We start from the raw sequence: 22,073 nt of genomic DNA on the forward strand, positions 1-22,073 counted from the left end.
GTTTGTCTAGAATAGGCCAAGGAAGAAAAACCCCCTTCACTTTTTACACAGTTGTCATGGTTTTAGAGAAATGTCAAAAATACAATTGCCTCGAGAGAATTGATGCACCTCTGAAGTGACGTTGGGAAAATCAAGATTTCTCCTAGTTTTGTTGGCAAAATGACTTTCATGATGAGTCAAATGATAACTAGACACAAATATTTTTCCAATGAACTATCATGTGCTCAATTTGGAGTTGAGGAAGACCTTCAAAAGTTGACTGCAACATTACTCTGCCTTGAGGCAGCCTCATTTTGCACATTTTGACCAGTCTTGGGATATTTGACTTTTGATAGGGAAAATGAACTCCAAATTGCAAAATTCAAGTTGGGTTAGAAGGTGGACTCAATAAGCTTCCAACGAGCTATCCCGTGCCCAATTTGGACATCGAGAAGGCCTCCAAATCTGGTATGAAAAAAGGCACAGTGAACCTGGGTAGTGGCGCGGCGCACTCAGTGGTCCGCACCTTTAACACAGAAAAGGTGCAGTCAGATGTGCTGGAGACATGACCAATGGGTGCGGGAACTCAGGTAATAGTAATATAAAGTGTGGAACCAGAAATTTTTGAGCAAAAACAGGCTTTTCTACCTAATGCGCCGCGCCACCTGGCGCTCGCATTTGATGGAAACCTCCAAATGACAAAAACTCAACATCTCTGGATTTGTCATGAAAAAATATGCTTGACTACCAATGGCCAAGAAATTTGGACAGGTTTTGAGCCCTCAAAAAGGTCAAAAGCACTCAAAAAATGACCTCACTGCCCCTATTTTGACACACAGGAAGTAGTGTTGGGAGAATTGAATGGAGGGACAAATGGAGGCCAAATTGAAAAATTCCACTTGGGTTGGAAAGTAGACAGGCAGACCTTTCCAGCAAGCACACTTGTAGTGAATTTGGACATTGGGAAGGCCTCCAAAATTGGGTCCAAACAGGCACTACGCATAGAGAATCAGGTGCGGCGCATAGAGGAAAAATTGCCAGTTTGACCAAGTATTGCTCTGTTTTTCGCCCAACTTTGGCTAGTTTGACTTTTTCACTTTCCTAATGGCAAAATTGTGATGTAATTAAATGTATATTGATGGATCATGGTGTAAATATGTTATATTTTCACTTGTAGAGATAGATTCATGAGTTTAAAGGTTGTTTGAAACTGAATGAATCAGTTCCCTTGTTTCTAGAGGCATGTTGTTATGTTGCCTAGTTTCTAGTTCTTAGTTTAGAATCAGTTGGATCAGCTCCTAAGCATGTGAGCTCGACCCCTAGAGGCAAGGATGAGCTATGTTTGTCTATATTATGTTGTTTTTTAGTCATTAGCATGGTTGGACTCTTGAAAAAGAAAGGAACTACATTGTACACTTAAATTTTCATTTTGGCTAAGGAATTGAGACCAGGATTTGTAGCACTCTTTGGGATTCATGTGGCAATTTTTCTTGGCATAGTGCTTTTCTTTGTAATTGTGAATGTTATTATGTGTAATGTATGCCATTCTCTATCTTACTTCTTCTTAACTAAACAAACAAGAGTGTAAGTAGAATCCATTGAAATTGCAGTGCTCTACTTGAGGTTTGCTTTAGTTTCTTGATGTTTTCAGCTGTTTGGAGAGGATCCATGACTTTCCTTGCCCTCTTCAGCACCTCACCTATCTAAATCCTTCCATCTCACTCAAATTGAAGTGCCAAAAACAATTGCCTACCTTGCGCCATTGAGATCTCTGCAAGACTGAGCCTCAATCCTTGCACCCAAAATCTATCTTTCCATCTGAGCCGACAAAGCATTATTTTATTCAATAAAACTCTCTTGCACATATACCTAGCCTAAAATCAGAAGATATTTTAGTCATCTCAAGCCCTCATCGATCATAATTTGTTGATATTGACCTGGAGAGAGCCCTCTCCTGACCTGGTAGGGCTAGCTACCAGGCTGAGCGTAGTTTGATGTTGGCCCTGGATCCTACCTTTTCAGCCTGAGGTAAATCTAGGCACTAACACTAATGCTAATGAAGCAGGTCATGGTGAAGATCATGATTAGGAAGAAGAGTAAAATAATGATGTTGATGTATTTGTTGATCATGCACTTAAGGTTGCTAAATTGGATAACATATATGAACAATTCCAACATTGTCATTGAGTGGACCACATTACATTGCATTATTTTGATATAACTCCATGTACTATAGAAGGGAAGAAAAATCATCATTTATAAATTCCTAAGAAGAAATAGAGGATTCAGAGAAACTATATACATTTGAATTAAGTACTTCAACAAATTTTCGAAACCAATTCATTGGAGCAATCTTATCATTGAGTTAAGAGACAAGTACAAGCATACTTGATTTGGAAGGTTTATATAACAAAATGGACATGAATGTTTTGTTTTAGCAATTGATAATTCAAGGCATGAGTTTGCCCACTTGATGTAGTCTTTTGAATTGAATGTTCAACATACACTCAATGATAAAATGGTTACTCATTTGCACTTTCATGGAGGGGCATTTTGATGTTTTTGATTCATAGGTCCTAGGACTTCTCACCTTTCAACTGATACGGGGAGATAGCAATGATATTTGTCATAATTGAACATTCAAAGTCTACTTTTTATATTGCATATTTTTCTTTCTTTAGGATCGTGTACTGAAGTTTTTACTTTAATTTTTGGGACTAATTGATGGTGGATTCTAGATTTGATGAAATTTATATGGATCACATACATAGAGTTTTGGATTCATTTATTTAGGCTTTAATACTTGGATATTTCTTAGGATGATGGAAATTTGATGATATTAGGAGGATGATAGTTTGTTGAATTTCCCAAATATTTTTATAGATGGATGAATTTTGAATTTCTCAGATATTTTTATAGATGGATGAATTTTGGATGGATGAAGTACCATCAATTCACATAATTTACTTCTTAATGCGATTTTTGATAGGATTATGATTCACTCATTCCTGAATCATTATAGGTTTTACATACATAGTATTTTAAAGGATATAGGATTAATATGCCAAGAAACACTATTTTTTATTTTCTAGACTATTGGTAGTTACGTTATGTGTTGGTATTTATCAACACAATTGTTAAACTAATAGTTGTTAGACTTCACAGGGATGGTCTTTTGACCAATACAGGTTTGCACTTTTACTTAAAACATTAAATAATTAAATTTTAAGATTTCAAATGTGTTGAATTTGGTACCAACTCACTTTTCATCAATATTTTCTCTCATTGGACTTGGTTTGCATTACTAAACACTTACAACTTATTTGTCTCATTTATTATATATATTTTTTTCTATACATATTTTTGCAATAAAATTTTGTTGGTTTTATAAATGTATATCTATTCACCTTCCTCAAGTTTAAAGTCATGAACATTAGATTAAATATTTGGAATTTTTAGAAGCTTTTATTTTCTACTACTTTGTGAAGAAAATTATATAAATATAATATTAAGGGATTTTTAAAAAATCACTAAATTATAGAATATATATATGATTCAATGGAGTAGTTTCCCTATGAGATGCATTGTTTTTTTTTTCTAAGTTATGCTAATTCTATTACTGAAAAAAAGATAACATACACTGAGGTCTTTGCCTATACTTAACCATGCCTGAGGAATGGCAAAAAATAGCAAAGTCTAGATCTGGACTGCCCAAGAAGGGAAACCAGTCCGTAACAGAAAGGAGTTCAAAAAATTAGCTTGCTGCCCACGCAAGGGAAACTAGAAAAGCACCCAGTTTGTTATCATTTTCATAATGACACAAAAAACCAACTAAAGAGCCGAAAACCCAAAGTTTTTTCCCTGAAACCCCATTGAAACAAAAAATAGAAATCAGAGTCCCAAAAAACCTGAGACATGTAGCATTCTGAGTGGCAGACTGTGTGGCAGATACATGGCAAGCTGAGTGGTAGACAGATGAAATACTGTGTGGCGGACACGCGACAAGCAAGGTGGCAGACTAAGAACAAGGTGAAGACGGTGGGTGTTCCTCCATGATGAAACCCCTGTACTCCTCCATGTCGCCACCTGCCTATGGCAAGGTCTCCGTATTGCCAGCCTGCAATGCCAGGTGTTCTTCCTCGATGAAATATTAGGAAGGGTCCCTTACCTCGTTTGCATGTTGGTCCATTACCTCCTTCTCTGCACGTCTCTTTTTCTGCTCATTGTTCCACTCCCCTGCCTCTTGGAGGCTCATCTGAGCCATATTTGGTTCGGCTTTGGTGTGGCTGCAACCATTTGTGGTGTGCCAACCACCTGCAATGTCCTATACCCCAAGTACTCTGGTGCTACCACCACCCATATTCCCTACTCCGCAATTGCACTTGTGCGTCCACCAACCTCTGTGGCCTATTCCTCAGTGATCTGCTCTGCCTCATGAAAGAGAATGGATATAGTTTTCGTGATGATGGGCTTGTTCAGGGTGGAGCAGAAGGTGAATTGGGTAATCTGGGATTGAATCTGAGGAAGGGGTGGAGTGCCTCTTGGGGACGAAGCAGAAATGGATGGGAAGCTGCTGAGAGGCGAGGCAGGGGGCACCGAGTGGAGGCGTCCTCTTCCACTGTGAGTATTTGGGTAATGCCCGGGGGCCTGCTATTCTAGGGAGGAAGTGGTGTCCGAAGCAAGAGAATGTTGGGGGCGACTCAGGATCCCTCGACTCCCACCCTTGCGGCTACGCATACGGTGTCTCATTCTTGGCATGTTATCTGCAGGAGTATGAGAATTCCTTTCGGAATTGGGCCCAATGTGGTGCAGAGACACAATTGAACTAGTGGACTGCTCAGAGGAGGGAGTAACATCCAGGGCCGAAGGGAAGATAGAATGGCAATCCAGACTCTGGGTGAAGTGAATGCTAGGGCTGAAATCAATGCAACAAATGAGGTGGCAGCATCTCTCGATGGTTGTGCAGGAGCTGGGTGCTACCGCGACTTGAGGGCAGAGGCATTGCACTGGCAGAGCTTGCAGAGGTTGATGGACAGATGCAAAGGTGAAATTCTCCCGAGGATTCATGTTTGCACAGAGCCAAGGTTGGTGACGGTTAACAGGTTGGAGATGGCGTCCGCGTAAAGTGCATTTATGGCTGTAGTGAATGCCAATTTTGGACCACTGTGCCAATCTACGGAAGGCCATGTGGTCTCACCACATGCCAACCCAGTCGATTTCCACCTCACTATCCTCACTTATCACCTGCATCCGAGACTATGAGATGCATTTTTATCCATGACCATATTTTCACATTTAATGTTATTTTAAAAGAATTATTTTTAAAATAGGGTTTTAATAAGTTAATTTAGCATTGACTAGGGAAGGTTTGTTGAAATCAGAGTTGGAATGCAATCAAATGCTTCTTCATATTTATCTTTTCCTTTTTCTTCAAAGATCTCTATTTTGATTGGTTAATGTGAATTTTAGAAAGCATGTTGTTTCTCCATTTGAGTGGAATATTCAAATTTATAACTTGGAATTAGTTTAATTTAACTAGGAGTTATAAAGTTCATTCAAGGCCTGCAAATATTTTTATTGTAATGGATTGGTGTAATTCACCTACGGATGGAAAGTATAAGGATATTTTGGATTATCTAGAAAAGATAGTATTCTAATTTTCACATTATAATATTTTGTGGAAATTGTGACGACTTATGAGTTGTTTCTAGTATTATAAGGTCTTTTACATCTTAAATTGAATGTAGTGATTTATAGAACCTAGTAAAATTAATTTTGGTATTGTTTTCTAGATCTAACAAAAATGAAAAAGGAGGTCTTAGGATTTTTTGTATTATGTCTTATGGTATATTTTTTCTTATATTTTAATTAAACATATTCAAACATATGTTATTAAATAAATATATTTAAAGGCCTCTCATCTAAGGTGATGCACGGGCATCTTAGGACAATTCTTCATTTTATTTCACATGAACAATGTCCATTTGTAATTGTGGTAAGTAATGATATTTAGCTAGAATAATATGTGTTATTTAGAGGTTGTGACAATTTTTCCTTATGGTATATATGTAAATAATATATTTAGTAGACTAAAATTTAGCTTCTACATAAAGGACACATGGAGGATTTAGAGGTGACTATTAGTTATAACTTCGTTTGTCTTGAGATATTTTGTTCAGGTTAGAATCAAGAAAATAATGCTTTAGTATGTCATCACAATCATATGTTAATAGAGTAGAATTTTTTTTGTGTAATATTATTTTAGAGTGATTATATTATTGTATTTTTTTATGTTCCTACGTATTAATTATATGATTCTCAATTATCTTGTGATTGCTCAATTCTATATTGTGTGTATGATTAGTCTTTCTAGAAGTGTTGGAGTCTTTGGATTTGATTACAGGGAAATTGAAACCATTGTGCAAAATTTATCTTGGTTTTATTAGGACAAAGAGATGGTGACGAGTTACTGGATTGAATTCAGGAAGACTGGGAAAACAATTAGGTGATAGAAGTTCTTACTATTGTCTTCTGCTTGCGGCCATTGGGGATTAGAGTAATTGAAGTTCGACATGGAAGAACCCATTTAAAAGTGCAACCAAGCGAATGTTGGTGGTCTCGTTAGTTGCTGATCCTGATAGATGAGGACCATTCCCCTGAATTGTAGTCATTGCCACTGCCCTCTAATGAAATATTGAGGTACATGTGGTGAGCATAGTGTTGTGAAGCGTTGGTCAATCTCGACAATTAATCGTCCCCAAACAATGGAGAAATATTTTATACCTTCTATGTTTGTTAGCGATCAGATGGCCTAGAAATCAGTTAAGTAGTGAGGAAGCCTCGCTAGCATCATCTTGAGGTTCGATCGTTTATTTTTTATTTGACGAGATCAATAGATGAGGAACTCCCTATCATTTGTTTTTCCACTCCTCAGGACATTGGGGAGATTAGTGATTTTCAAAATTAAGACCAGTCACAGTGGATTTGAGACCCAAGACCTCATACTCTTGGTCACAAGGAAAATGATAGGGCTTAGTGCCTTTGGATTGGAGAGGGCTCTGGATTCGTTCATATTAGTGAAGTGTTTAAGCCCTTGGCACAAGGGCACATAAGCTTGGGAATTGCACAGAATAGGGTTGGGATTTATTGTGGTATTGCAAACCATAGACGAGAAAAAAACCTAGGGATTTTGTTATTACTGACATAGTTAGTGAGGATCGGCTAACAAAAAGTGTGTAAGTTGACTCAGTACCCCATCAGAGTGGTATCAGAGCAAAATTATCTCTTAGAAATGGTAAAAAGGAATAAAGGACCATGTTGGAGGACACCTGTGGGAAGAAGGATTCCTTAAATGAATGTAACCTTAAAGGAGGAGATGAGGCACATTTAGGAGAGGTTGGCAGCAATGGAAACTACTGAGAAGTGAGGAGTTGAGGTTGGAGATGTAAGTGAAGCCAGGGAAGAATATTCCAGTGAAGAATATGAAAGAGGAGAATCAACAAAAGAGAAAATGGTGAGGATGATAACTAAATTTGGTTCCAAATTGAAGATGGAAGTACCTGCATATGAAGGTAATTTGAATGTTGTTGAATTAATGGATTGAATAAATTCCATGGATAAGAATTTTTACTACGAAGAAGTAAATGAAGAAAAAAAGGTAAATTTTCTTGTTATAGGGCTAAAAAGACATGCAACCTTGTGGTGAGATGAAGTGAATGCTGACCAAAAAAGGAACAATAAGCCTAATATCATAAGCTAGAACAAAATGGTGGAAAATATCAACAACAAGATCCTACCCAAATTTTACCAGCTAAATATTTTTAGACAATTGAAAAACCTTAGACAAAGGTCTATGACAATGACGGAACATATTGATTAATTTTATAAGTTGAATATTAGAGATGGACATATTAAAGAGAATGTTGAAAATGTTTCCAAATATCTTAATGGCTTGAGGTATGATATTGAATATGAGATTGGTATCTTGATTCTGTACATAATTGTTGATGCTTACCAAGCTATTTTCAAACTTGAAGAGAAGATTACTTAAAAGTAGATTTAAAGAATCGAGGAAGTGGTCCTTCAAGAGGGAAAGGAAAGTAGAATGGAAGAGTCGAAAGAATACAAACTACAAAAGGAGGAGGAGAATCTCCAACACTCAATAACCAAGAGAAGGTGAGTAAAGAGGAAAAAGATAATTCTACATAGGTAGAGGTCGAGGGAGAGACTATTAGCGTAGATGTTTAATACATGGGAAAACAGAACATATGTCTTGGGAATATCTTGATAACACATCAGTGGGCTAAAGAGGTGCTAATGTTGCAGAAAAAATGAGGAGAATGAGAATCTAGTTGTAATTGGAGAACTGTTGAAGCAGGGGAATCTTTGTTGATGAAGAGAGGGTTGATCAAATTAGAGGAGCAAGTTAGAGAACCAACCCAAAGGAGAAGTCTAGTCAAGACCATGTGAAAGACTAAAGGTAAGTTTTGTAAAGTCATAATTGATATAGGTAATAAAGAAAACTTAGTCTCCCCTAAAATGGTAAAGATATTAAGTTTAAACAAAACAATATATCCTCGTCCTTACAAAGTTTCATGGTTACAAAAGGTCATAAAATCACAATAAATGAAAAATATAGGATAGATTTTCAAATTGGAAGATACAAGGATGAAAAATTGTGTGATGTAATTCCTATGGATGTTTGTCATATCTTATTAGGAATCCCATGGAAGTTTGATAAGAGATTTATCCACGATAGTAGAAGGAACACGTACACACTTGAGAAGGATGGTCACATGCATACATTATTTCCTTTACAATATGAAGGAGCTAAAGAAGAAGTTGTTCCTAGTGTGTTGTTGATGGGTGGTAGGGAGGTCCTACAAGAGATAAAAAAGAAGGGATTCCATTTCACCTTGATTGGTAAACCCAAGGTAGTTCTTACCAGAACTAGTTTAAATGATTTACTAGTGAAATTCAAGGATATATTAGATGGTTTTTGTTGATATAATTGTGGATGAATTACCAAATAAACAATCCCTTGTTAAAAACATAATCCATCATATAATCCTAATCCCAAGAGTGAGTTTACCAAAAAAGGAAGCTTATAGCATGGCACCCAAGGAGAGTAAAGAAATTATAAATCAAGTTCAATCATTGTTTGATAAGAGGATAATTAGGGAGAGTTTAAGCCCTTGCATTGTACCTACAATTTTAAGTCCAAAGAAGGATGAAAGCTAGAGAATATGTACTCACTCAAAAGAAATAAATAAGATAAAAATAAAGTACATAGTTCCTTTACCTCGTATGGATGATGTAGTGGAACATCTAAATAGTGCAAATTATTTTTCAAAGATAGATTTGAAAAGTGGATATCATCAAATTATGATGAGAGAGGGAGATGAGTGGAAGACAACCTTCAAAGCGAATGATGGTTTGTATGAATAGCTTCTCATGCCTTTTGGCTTAGAAAATGCACCCAACATATTCATGGGGTTTCTAACTGAAGTTCTCAATGATCTTATTGGAAAATTTGTAATTATTTATTTAAAATGATATTCTTACTTATAGAAAAGAAAAGGAAGAATGCTTAATTTTTTTAAAATTGGCGTTGAGAAAGTTACAGGAGGAGAAAATTTTAATAAATTTGAAGAAATGTTCCTCCATGAAAACATAATTAGTCTGTTTGGGTTTTGTAATCTCTCGAGAGGGATTAAATATGGATCCACAGAAGGTGAAATCTATCAAGGAACCACGTTCTCTAAGGAATATTTATGACGTAAGAATTTTTCATGGGTTGGCTCGTTTCTAAAGGAAGTTTGTCATAAATATTAGCACTATATGTGCACCAATAGTCAAGACCATTAAGAAGGAGAACCAGTGATTGAAATGGACAACAACAAAGATTAGAGATAATTTTATAAAGGACAAACATAATGGAGGACTATTAGGACACTGTAGGACTAACAAGACTTTTTCTCCATTAAATTCCTTTTAATATTGGTTAGGTATGTATGTTGAAGTCAAGAAATTCATGGAAAAGTGTAGCATGTGCCAATATTCGAAGAGAAGAAGGAAAACATAGGGTTGTACCAACTATTACCCATTCTAAGCAAGCCTTAGAATTTTATTAGCATCAATTCCTTCTTAGGATTTCCTCGAACACAGAGAGGTAATGATTCTATTTTGTGTTTCTGGATAGATTTTCTAAAATGGTTCATTTTATACCTTGCAAAAACACCATTGATGTCACTAGTGTTGCAAATTTATTTTTCAAAGAAGTTTTAAGATTGCATGGTTTGCTTAGAAACATTGTTTTAGATTAATATATGAGGTTTATAGGCCATTTTTTAAGGACCTTATGGAAGAAAATAGCCTTTAATTTAAATTACAATTCACCTTACCACCCATAAATAAATGTACAAACATAGGTGGTGAATAGGAGGCTCAGAAACATCTTGAGATGTTTTGCAAGTGAACGCCCCAACAAGTGGGACCAAGTTCTTACTCAAACTGAATTTTCTTATAATGACTCTTCCAATAGAAATAATAGAATGAGCCCATTCTAGATAATATATGGAATACACAAAAGATGAGTTTATGAGTTTAGGAACCTGGGAAAACGAGAAACCAGGAGTGCTTAAGGTGAATATTTTACAGCAAATATGTAGGAGTTGCAAGAGATAGTCAACCAAAAACTACATGAAGCCAAGAATAAGTAGAAACAATAGTTAGATAGAAGGAGGTAGATGTAATTTGTGTTTGGAGACTTAGTAAGGACTCATGTCATCAAGGAAAGGTTTCCTAGAGGGACACACAAGAAAATGAAACTTAAGAAAATTGGCCCATGTAAAATCCTAAGGATGTTTTCCTTCAATGCTTATGAACTAGAGGTTCTAAAAGATATTAGGATTTCATCAATTTTCAAAGTGGCATATCTATATTCCTTTAAGGAGGAATAAAATGCAACTGTAGATGATGAAGACCAAACCTATGGGTGGGAGGGCCAACTACCAAGAACAACTCATAAAGAGATTGAAATAGGGTTAGAAAAGAGGGTGGTCAAGAGGACTAGCAGGAAATAATATTTTGAGTACTTGGTCAACTAGAAAAATCAACCAATAGAAGATGAAAATTGGAGGACAACAATAGAAATTTACAAGTTTGGCATAGATGTTCAGGACTTATTGGAAAAAAAATTTCTTCCTTGGTATTCTGATGCAAGAGCATCTTATCAAATAATTTTATTTTACCCTGCATGAACAATTTATTTTTGTAATTGTCATTGGTCATGATATTTAGTGAGAATAACATATGTTGTTCAAAGGTTACACAGAATTTTCCTTACGGGACAAATGTAAATCATATATTTAGTATAATGGAACTTAGCTTCGAAAAAAATGATAGATGGAGGGTTAGGAGGTGGTTCTTAGTTCCAACCTCTTTTTGTCTTAATATATTTTGTTTAAGCCAAGATCGAGAAAAAAGGGCCTTTAGACAACTGGATGCCAACAATGTGGAATTTTCATGTGTTTTATTTTTTAATTTTTTTGGAGTCATCAAAATGGCGTCTTTCTTTTCTTTCCTCGCATATCAATTATATGCTTCTCAATTATGTTGTGATTGCTTAATTCTATATTGTATGGTTGATTCGTTTTTCTAGAAGTGTTGGAGTCTAGGTATTCAATTGTAGGGAAATTTGGATCATCATACACAATTCCTCTTGGTTTTATTAGGATAGAGAGAAGGTGAGGAGTTCCAAACCTAAAAGCAAGATAACGAGGAAAAATAGTTTGGTGACAAAAGTTATTACTACCATATTCCTTTGGTAGCCATTTGGGATCAGAGTAATTGAAATTTTGTGGAGGATAGCACATTGAAATGTTTGGCTTGACAAATGTTGGTGGTCTCCTCAGTTTCTGGTCTCGATAGATGAGAATCATTCCCATCTGTTGCAATTACGCCACTACCCTCTAGTGAAGTATTGAGGTCTATGGTGAGTGCTATGTGACAAAGCAATGGGCAGTCCTTACAATTAATGAGCTTGAGATAATGGAGAAATCTCCATCGTTGTCTACCTTTATCAGCCATCGGGAAATTGGGAACTTAGTTAAGTAATGAGGAAGCCTCACTAGCGTTGTCTTGATGTTCGATGTGTTGATCCATCATTTGAAATGTCTCATGGATGGGAAACTCCCTTTCATCTATTGTGTCACTCCTCAGGACATCTCGGAGAATAGTGATCATCGAAACCAAGACCAGTGGCAATGGAGATGAGACCTAAGAGAGGAAATTTCATACTATCGGTTATGGGGAAAATGATAGGCCTTGTGTCATTTGGAGTGGAGTGAGTTATGGTTGTGGTCATATAAAAAAAGTGTTTAAGCCCCTGTTGCAATGGCACATATGCTTGGGGATTGCAAAAAACAGGGTTGGGCTTTGTCATCGTATTATGAGCCACAACCAAGCAAACAGGCTAGACCATGACCATTATTGCAGACATAGTTACGGAGGACCAGCTAAAGCATCAATTAAGGAAAACTATACCATCAAGCAAGTAATCACACTATTACTTTCACAGGAAGACAAGTTATCTTCAAGTATGATCTAATATTTGGAATCTAAATAATCTTTTTGAGTCAAAGCAATATTTTTTATGACCTTAAAAAAATAATAAGGATAACAATTGAGTTTCATGAAACCCTTTTTCAAGTATTAAGGTGCAACATTATTTCATGTGTATTATACCTTTAAAATATAAGTGAATTCCCTTGGTTTTGTATATAATTAGTCACCATTTGGCATTTGGACACATTGGTCTTGGATTGCAACATTGTTTCGACACGTAGTAGTTTTCAAAACATAGTTATTTTGACATTTGGACACATTGGTCTTGGATTGAAACATTTTTTCTACACATAGTAGTTTTCACAACACATTTAATTTGGTACATGAAGAACTTGTTCAAATAAACAAGGTAAATATCAAAGAATTTTATACACACCCACTCATACATAAGGACCAACTATTCATACCAATAAAACTTCACTTAGTCATGCAACTAGATATAGGCACACGTGCACAAAAATATTGATGACGTTCAATTTCAAAATAGGATATTAATGTATGACTTGGGAAATCTTAGGATTTTTTATCCTATTTTTTAATCCTTCACAATAACTTTTGGATTAGCCATCATTGCACATGAACAAGAATATCAAAATTAATATGCAAGTAATGATGACATGGATGAATTGGATAAAGTAACGATATACTTATGAATAATTTAATTGACATTGTTAAACCTTAGGAAGAGTTGTAGTTCAAGAGGAACAAATTCAGAGTAATATGTGAAAATAGTGATGATAAATTCTTTCATATTCTTAATTGTTCACACCGTTTACATCTGTAAGCATGTTATTTCGTTCTAATTATTTACAATAGAATACAAAGGATGATGGTAAGAAGGAACTTGATTTCAATGAGGACGATGATCATGATGTAGTTTTTCATGATAATGCTAATGATGCAGGTGAGGGTGAGGATAATGGTGAGGGTGAGGATAATGATGAGGAAAAGAATAAAAATAATGAATTTGATGCAATTGTTGATGATGCAGTTGATGTTGCTAAGTTAGATGACATAGATGAACACTTTCAACATTGTCATTCAGTAGACTGCATTACATAATTGTATTATTTTGATATTATTTTGTGTATTTTTTTGTGAGAAGACAAATCAACTTTCAGAAAATCATCAAAAGGAAAAAAAAATTAATGAAAGTAGATAATTTTGAATTAAGCATTTCACTATATTTCGGAAGCTAATATGTTGGAGAAATCTTATCATTGAGTTAAGAGACACATACACACATACTCGATTGGAGAGGCTTCTATAAAAAATTGGCATGAATGTTTTGTTTTAGTAGTTCATGATTTAGGATATCACTGGGCCCACGAATATTAATTTCCACTTTCATGGGGGGATATATTGTTTTCTTTGATTCATAGGTCCTAGGAGTTCTCATCTTTCAATTGATAGTGGGAGATAGTAATGATGTTAGTTAGAGTTCAAGCTTCAAAGCCTACTTTTCATTTTGAATGTTTTTCTTTCTTTAGGATTGTGTATTGAACTTTTTACATTAATTTTTGGGTATTAATTAATGATTGATCCTAAACCTAGTGGTGCGACATGGATCACTCACATAGAGTTTGAGAATTTAATAATATTTGGAGGATAATGTTTTTTTGAATTTCCAAGATATTTGAATGGATGGATGAATTTCCAAATTTTGTAATATGAGGACTTAGTCACTTGTAAATTGACGACTTACATGTTTGAAAATGTAATCAATAGTTTGGGAAGTACCAAGAATTCACCTAGTTTACTTCTGAGTGGGATTTTCAGTAGGATTATGATTCACTCATTCTTGCATCATTATAGGTTTTACATGCATAGTGTTTTCAGGGATATTGGATGGGGATGTCAAGCAACACATTTTCTAATAGAATATTTTTTAAATTATTTTATATGTTGCCATTTGTAACTGATTTGTTAACACTCTTGTTCACCTAACAATCGTTAGTCTTCATAGAGATTATCTTTTGACCTGGTAGAGGTTTGCACTTTTGCTTAAAAGATTGCACATCCTTGGTTTTTGAAGATTTCAATTGTGTTGGAATTGTAACCAACTCACCTCTCATTTCTCTCAGTGGACTCAGGCTTGCATTAGCGAACACTTACAATCTATATGGCCCATTTGTTATATAGAAATGTTTCCATATATGTTTTCTACTATTATCTTTTGGTTGTTTTTTTGGGTGTATATTGATTGACACTCGTGAGATTTCAGACCATGAATATTAGATTAATGAATTGGATTTTATATGAACTTTTGCATTAGTTTCTACCACTTACTAGAGACAATTATATGGCTATAAGATTAAGTGGGAGATTCTTATCAACATAACTCTACTCACTAAGCTTAGAGACAACCTCAATAATATCTTAAAACACCTTTAATATCTCAAGCTACATATGATTAGTTATTTGGATAATTATAGTTGATTATTGGAGTCTTATACTCTGTATGTGTACACTCTAATGTGAATAATAACTAATAACTATTCTCTCTTTCTTTATTTCCACTTCTAATTGATCTTCTTGATGATCTTGTTTATTATAGATAATGAAATATTAATGTTTCTCGAAATAATATTAACAAATTTTATCACTAAAATTGTTTAGTTGTTAATTAAAGATATTTTTAAATATATTTTATATTTAATTAAAAAATCAAAATTATTTTGATAATTTAATTGAATGAATTGATTTAAAAATTAATCAAATATAATGTAAAGTTGTTTTCACGATTTAAAATGCAAATCGTTATCAATAATAAATTTAGGGAATAATTATTTTGTTTAATATTTTTAATGAAAACAATGTTTTTAAAATATATATTTCATACCAATTAATTTTTAAAACAATAATTTATTATAAAAATGACTTAAAAATCAAAATTAAATCATATAATTATTGATGGAAATGCGTAATTAAAATTCTAAAAGTCTTTAATAAGTCTATGAAATAATTCATCTTAAAAATAGTTTAAGATTATATGGGATTAAATAATTATAAAGTTTTAGAATTGCAATCTAGATTAAATATGGAAGCTAAATACTATATAAAATATTAAATATACTGTGACAAATAATTTGTCATCACTATTATTATTATGTGTATTACATAATTGAATATTAAAATAAATATAAAGTAATGTTAGACAATTTAATAAATTATTTATTTTTGTTTATGAGGTCTTGGATAGACCTTGATGGGTGCTTTGTTAAAACATTCTTTGATGTGAAGTGACTTATTCAATTCCCCGCCCCAACCCAAGTAATATATTAGACATAATAAAGATACAATTTTCCGAACTTAAAAAAAATAAACCACACATCTTTAAATAATATAGATAATGACAACAATCATCCAAGTTATTACCTAAATTGAAAATTACATGCATAACACAATGACCTCATGCATAACACAATGACCCATCCATACTTGCCAAGTAAGTCCTTCACCGTTCATACTAACAATCAACAAGCCCCAAATCATCTCTTCCCAGAGGATTCTCACAAGTAACATTTATCACTAGTAGCTTCTCCAAAACTGAACAATCCAAACCATTGCAGCTAACGATCAACAAGTGTCAACGGATCATTTTGTCTGTCTCGAAGAAGCATTGTTATAAATATACGAATAGAATAGATAAATGTAACTGGAGATACTTATTTAAACCCTTCTCTGAAGGTGGACAATTGGAGCAGCAGTGGTCTAAAGCCCTACTTTAGGGTTATGGCTAGCTTTGTATATTGTTTATGTCTTGATTTTACAGCTCCAATACATCTACAGTGATAATAGGAAAAGGAAAATCATTAGATGTATATTGAAAAATTATAATAAGTTGATGTAATATTTTGGAATGCATAGTATGATAGAGGTAACCAATTTTATCATGAGTATATTATTTTAAAAAAAATTTATTAACATTGTTAAGAAAAATAAATCATTAATTTTATTAATTCTATACTTATTTTTTACTACTATGCCAAATATTTTATTTTTCTTTTATGTTTTTGATATTGAACTCAAATAAAATATAAAGTATATCATTTATCTCACTTTCTAGCGTGTAATCATAAATGGGATTTTACTACTACCCTAGCTAGTGCCATGCGAATATATGCAAACTAGATTTTGCTCACATGTACAACGTCCTACTCACCTCTAAACTTAAACGTGTGATTTCCAAGAACAAGGCACATGTTCTTGACCATTAAGATTAGTGAAGATATTCAAATATTTTACCAAATGTTTGCGAAATAATATTAATTATCTTTAACGTTTATTTAGTTATTAATTAAAGATATTAAAATTAATTTATTTAAAAACTTTTATAAATTTATTTTAAATATAAATTTATTATGAGTCGAGAAAGATTTAATTTCTTCACCTATATATTTTTTTTTAATTAGTTAATATTAGTTAAATATTTTGTATATTTATTTAATTTTTTTTTATAGATTTTTTAATTTTATTTTGGTGGACATGAGTAAAATTTCAATTTTAATGATGGATGGACAAGGTTACACATCATACTGGGTTGTAGAATGAGCCTCTCAGCTCAATTAAGTAAATATAATGTAAATTTGTTTTCATTATTAATTTTTAAATATAATGTAAAGTTGTTTTCATTATTTAATAAATTGGAAAAATAATTATTTTGTTTTTTAATTTTATTTTTATTAATAAAAGCTATAGGACAGGTTACTGGGTTGTAGAATGAGCCTCTCAACTCAATTAATTAAATATAATGCAAAGTTGTTTTCATTATTAATTTTAAATATAATGTAAAGTTATTTTCATTATTTAATAATTTGGAAGAATAATTATTTTGTTTTTGAGTTATAATTTTATTTTTATTAATAAAAACTATATGTTTTTTAAATCAATAGTTTCTATTAAGTTGTCTTAAAAGTACATGATGAGAAGTTTGGACCAAAAATGTTTGGGCCTTATTCTTACTGGATTGGTTAGCCACAAGATAGTGATAACAACAAAATGAAACTAAGAAGCCTCATAGAGATAGCCCAAACAAACCAAAAGAGTCCAAGAACTCAAAAGTAACCAACAATCATCCTTAACCCATAGCATTACCGAGTACATGAGCATCCACCATGGAAGAGGACTAAAGGACTCATGCACTTGAACTTCCATATGTGCCAACCTGCCTTCAAATTGGTCCTTCCTATCTTGGATCATTTTCTACTCATGATGGAGAGAAGCCAACATATCCATCATATGCCACTGATTGTGTTGAAGATCATTCATAAAGGAAATAAATTTGTTGCGACTATAATGTTGATCCCGAGCTTTTTTTTTTTTTTGGTTGTGGTTCATGGACACCTTGGTTAACGGGTCCACGAAAAAATTTGGGCTGATCGACCCCGAATGGAATCTAGCCCTGCGGCCCACTAGCAACGCCTAACCCCAAGGGCTTCGGGCAAAATGGACCTTGTGACCTAGAGAGGCACTGATTTTGACCAACTGAGCTAACCCTTGGGGCTCGTTGATCCTGAGTTAGTTTCTCTACTAATAGGGTGACCCGACTAATATGAATTTCCAAAAAATCAAATAGAAAAGGTAATCAACTCTTCGTGGAGAATTCGCAAATTGTTGGTCCACCTCTTTTCCAATATCCTAATGTTTCACATGATAAATGCCTTGACCTTGAAGATTGATGCCCTATGTATGCCTCCTCTTTGATGTTGCATCATATATAATTTTACCTACTCACCCAACTCCGACAAAAACCCACCTAAAGAACGAAATAATAAGAATGACCTTATAAACCTCCTTTGGAAAAACACCAACACCATATGTGCAAGATGAGAGGAAAAAATAGTTGTTAGAATGGTCCGCCTTCAACATGAAATTTTTTATGTTAAAAATAATTAAACATTACAAGGGATTAAATAATTATAAAATATTAGGATTGCAATTTAGGTTAAATATTGAAGTTAAATATTAAATGTATCGTAGACACAATAAAATATTAAAAAATAATTATCAGCATATATTTATTTTAAATAAGAATTTAATATGAATCAAGAGGGATTCAATTTATTCAATATGAATAGACATTATTGTTTTGTATAGTTATTTAATTTTTTTATTTTAAAATTTTTATTTTAGTTTACACAATTAAAATTTCAACTTTGAAGATAGCACATCATACTAAACTGTAAAATAAACTTTTTATGTGCATTATAATATTAAAAAAAATAAAAAAAATAATGTAAGACAACCTACTAAACCAACAAAGAGATTGCAAATTGTTATTGAATTGCACATTACATCCATAACATGATGACCTCATCCATATGTGCCAAATAAGGCTTTGATCGTTCAAACTAACAACCAACCAGCACCAACTCATCTTTCCCCAAGAATTGTCACAGATAACATTCATCACCGATGACTTCCTCCAAACAAGGCCTAAACTGAACAATCCAAACCATTATAGCTGACGATGAACAAGCGCCAACAAATCATTTTGTCAGTCTCGAAGCAGCATTGTTATAAATATATGAATAGAATAGATCAATGTAACTTGGAGATGCTAATTTGAAGCCCTTCTCTGAAGGTGGACAATTCGAGCAGCAGTGGTGTAAAGCCTCAATATGGCTATGGAAATTCTTCCTGCTCACCAAAGTCTGGGTGTTATACCTATGGAAGAGGGTCGGAGAGGACGAAGCTGTGGTTCACTGTTACCATCTGTTCAGAAGGTAACAGAATTATTCAGATTTAATTATGCGCGCAGATTCTTTCCCAATTAATTTTTAAGTGGTTATCCTTGGTTTTTTTATTCCGAAATGAATGCCCGAGCTGCATTTATGTTTTTCTAGAAAATTTTGGACTTACAGAAATGTTACAGATTCTGAAGCTCCAAAAAATGGCAGTATCTCATATTCATGTTCAGTATAATCCAATGATATTGTTTTTCTGCTCCCTTAATGTATTACTGGTTCCATGATATTGATTTTCTGTTCCCTTAATGACCATAGAAACGTTTGGAATCTGTGAAGAAATGTTGGATAGAATCATCCGTTGTCCGGATAGAATGACAAACTCCGATATCACCGTTGATCACTTGCAGGTGGTAGCAGAATTCATTGGAACGTTCTTCCTCATATTTGTAGGATGCGGATCGTTGGTTGTTGATAAGACGAGCAACAGTTCCATAACTCACCTTGGTGTGTCGCTTGTATGGGGAATGGCGGCCATGATTGTAATTTACTCCATAGGCCATATTTCTGGAGCTCATTTAAACCCTGCAGTCACGTTGGCCCTTGCAGCTGTGAAGAGATTTCCATGGTTTCAGGTATGTATGCAATATTGTCAGACATTGATACCATAAGCAAATAAAACCATAAGCAAATAAAATGTACCTGGAATGTAAATGGAGATTAGGAAATGTATGAGATATAATTTGAGGATTGACATCGGATGGGATTTTATTCACCTGAAAGTTGAAAGTACAGGTTCCAGGCTACATAGTAGCTCAAGCTTTTGGATCAATATCTGCTGGATTTACCCTGCGTTTCATGTTTGGAGAAGTGGCATACATGGGAGCCACAGTTCCTTCCGGCTCAGAAATGCAGTCCTTCGCTTTCGAAATTATTACTACGTCATTATTGGTGTTTGTGGTTTCTGCAGTGGCCACTGATACAAAAGCTGTAGATCTCCTTAACTATAACCACGCTTATCAGAATTCACACTTGTTTCCTCCGATTAATTGTATTAGATAACAATTAGAGGTAGCAGGATGAAAAGTTGTACAGTGTGGATTCGTCGTAACAATAAGTTTATGAATATCGAATTCTACAGGTGGGTGAATTGGGAGGATTAGCAATTGGAGCGACCATCGCAATGAATGTAGCCATATCCGGGTATTAATATTTCTCTGCCCAAATTCTGATTCATCTTGATATTTTATATTGCAAGGATCAATGCCTCCAAATCTGTTTATAATGGCGTTTTCCATTTTGGCAGCCCAATCTCAGGAGCTTCAATGAATCCGGCAAGGACGATAGGATCTGCGGTGTCTGGCAACAAATATACAAGCATTTGGATATACATGGTTGCACCTGTAATCGGTGCACTGAAGGGTGCAATGAGTTATAACATGATTCGCGAGACGAAAAAGTCCGACAGGGAGATTACGAAGAGTCGGTCATTTGTTAAGGACATGAACTCCACCGAATCAACAACATAACAATATAGAGATTTGTTACATTTCCGATAGCGTATCCAGTCATAGTGTAGACGAGTGACGAGAAAATGAGTTGTGTCATCTCTAGTAATAAGATTTGTGAAATGTGTGTATAGAGACTTACTGTATAAAATGCAATCCATCAACCATGAAGTGAACTGAACTGCACTCTGTTTTTTAATATTTCTTGGATTTGAATGAATATATATATATATATAAACAAACAGTTTACATGTGAAAATCTCTGCTTTATATGCGTACAAACAACAATTCTTGCACGGTGAGTGTCTGTCGGATCCCCGAATATTCCAGAAATCTGCAGTAGACTTAAAGATTGTAATTTTTACACGATACAAATTATTGTAATTATTTTCCATGTCCATTTGAAATTAACAACCAGATTTCTTAGTATCCATCTGCGTAGAATAGATTTGTTGGAATTATTAACCCTTGAGATTATCTGCATGTAATTTTGTTGGAATATGTAATCCATGTGATTTGTCTGGAATGGATTGCCTTACAGATTGGCGTTGTTTAGTATTTCCTTATTTGTTGATTGTATAAGTAGAATGTGCTTTTATTTAAGATTTATTTTTCTCTTTTAGCTAGATTGTTGATAATGTGACTGCGAGTCGTTTGAAAATTATATATATATAAATTTAAAAGTTTTCAATCCTTTGACAAGAAACGTGAGTGTTTGGAGAAGAAACGTGAGTCTATGCGTCAAATATATTGATATTTTAAGAAAGATAAAGAAAGATCATTTTGTTATAGTTGATGTTTTTGAGTAGGTTTATGTAACACTTAGCATTGCTGTATTCTAATCAAATTGTTTTTTTTGCATTGAAAATTATGGAGTAGTTTAACTAGATTCTCTTTTTTGCTTTGAAAATCATGGAAATTCTCATAAGATTTTGATAAAATGTCACGGGGTTTTTTGTAAATCCAGGTTATAGTTGTCAAGCTTCAAGGTTTTGGGTGCCCCATAGGTTTTTGATAGTGTTGAATCCATTTTCACCATGTATGATTCAAACATTTTGATACAAGACTTTTTTGAATTTTTTTTGCCCACCACTTTTGGCCACCCACTCAATTCCTCCTCCACATCAGTTGACACTTCACTTTGCATTTGTGTGAGATGCATATTTTTTTAGTATGTTTGATTTCATGTGAGGTTTTGAAATTTAATTGTAACTAATCATTTAATATAATATATGATTTAGTATAGTTTAGTGACATTAGTTACTATACA

The 22,073-nt window shown here is 33.9% G+C and overlaps 1 protein-coding gene across 1 annotated transcript; it reads left to right on the forward strand.

Annotated features, from left to right (window-relative positions):
• The first annotated feature begins 19,229 nt into the window (after positions 1-19,229).
• Positions 19,230-20,824, forward strand: LOC149230034 (aquaporin NIP1-1-like). The gene is made up of 5 exons (XM_089381185.1): positions 19,230-19,334; positions 19,706-19,930; positions 20,091-20,285; positions 20,437-20,498; positions 20,602-20,824. Exons 1-5 carry the CDS (start codon positions 19,230-19,232, stop codon positions 20,822-20,824), a joined length of 810 nt encoding a protein of 269 aa, XP_089237311.1.
• Positions 20,825-22,073: the final 1,249 nt, after the last annotated feature.

The sequence above is a fragment of the Pinus tabuliformis genome, chromosome J (assembly GCF_031772625.1).
Source record: "Pinus tabuliformis cultivar Carrire ecotype Pingquan chromosome J, CPIR1, whole genome shotgun sequence".
In the NCBI taxonomy this organism is placed as follows: Eukaryota; Viridiplantae; Streptophyta; class Pinopsida; order Pinales; family Pinaceae; genus Pinus; species Pinus tabuliformis.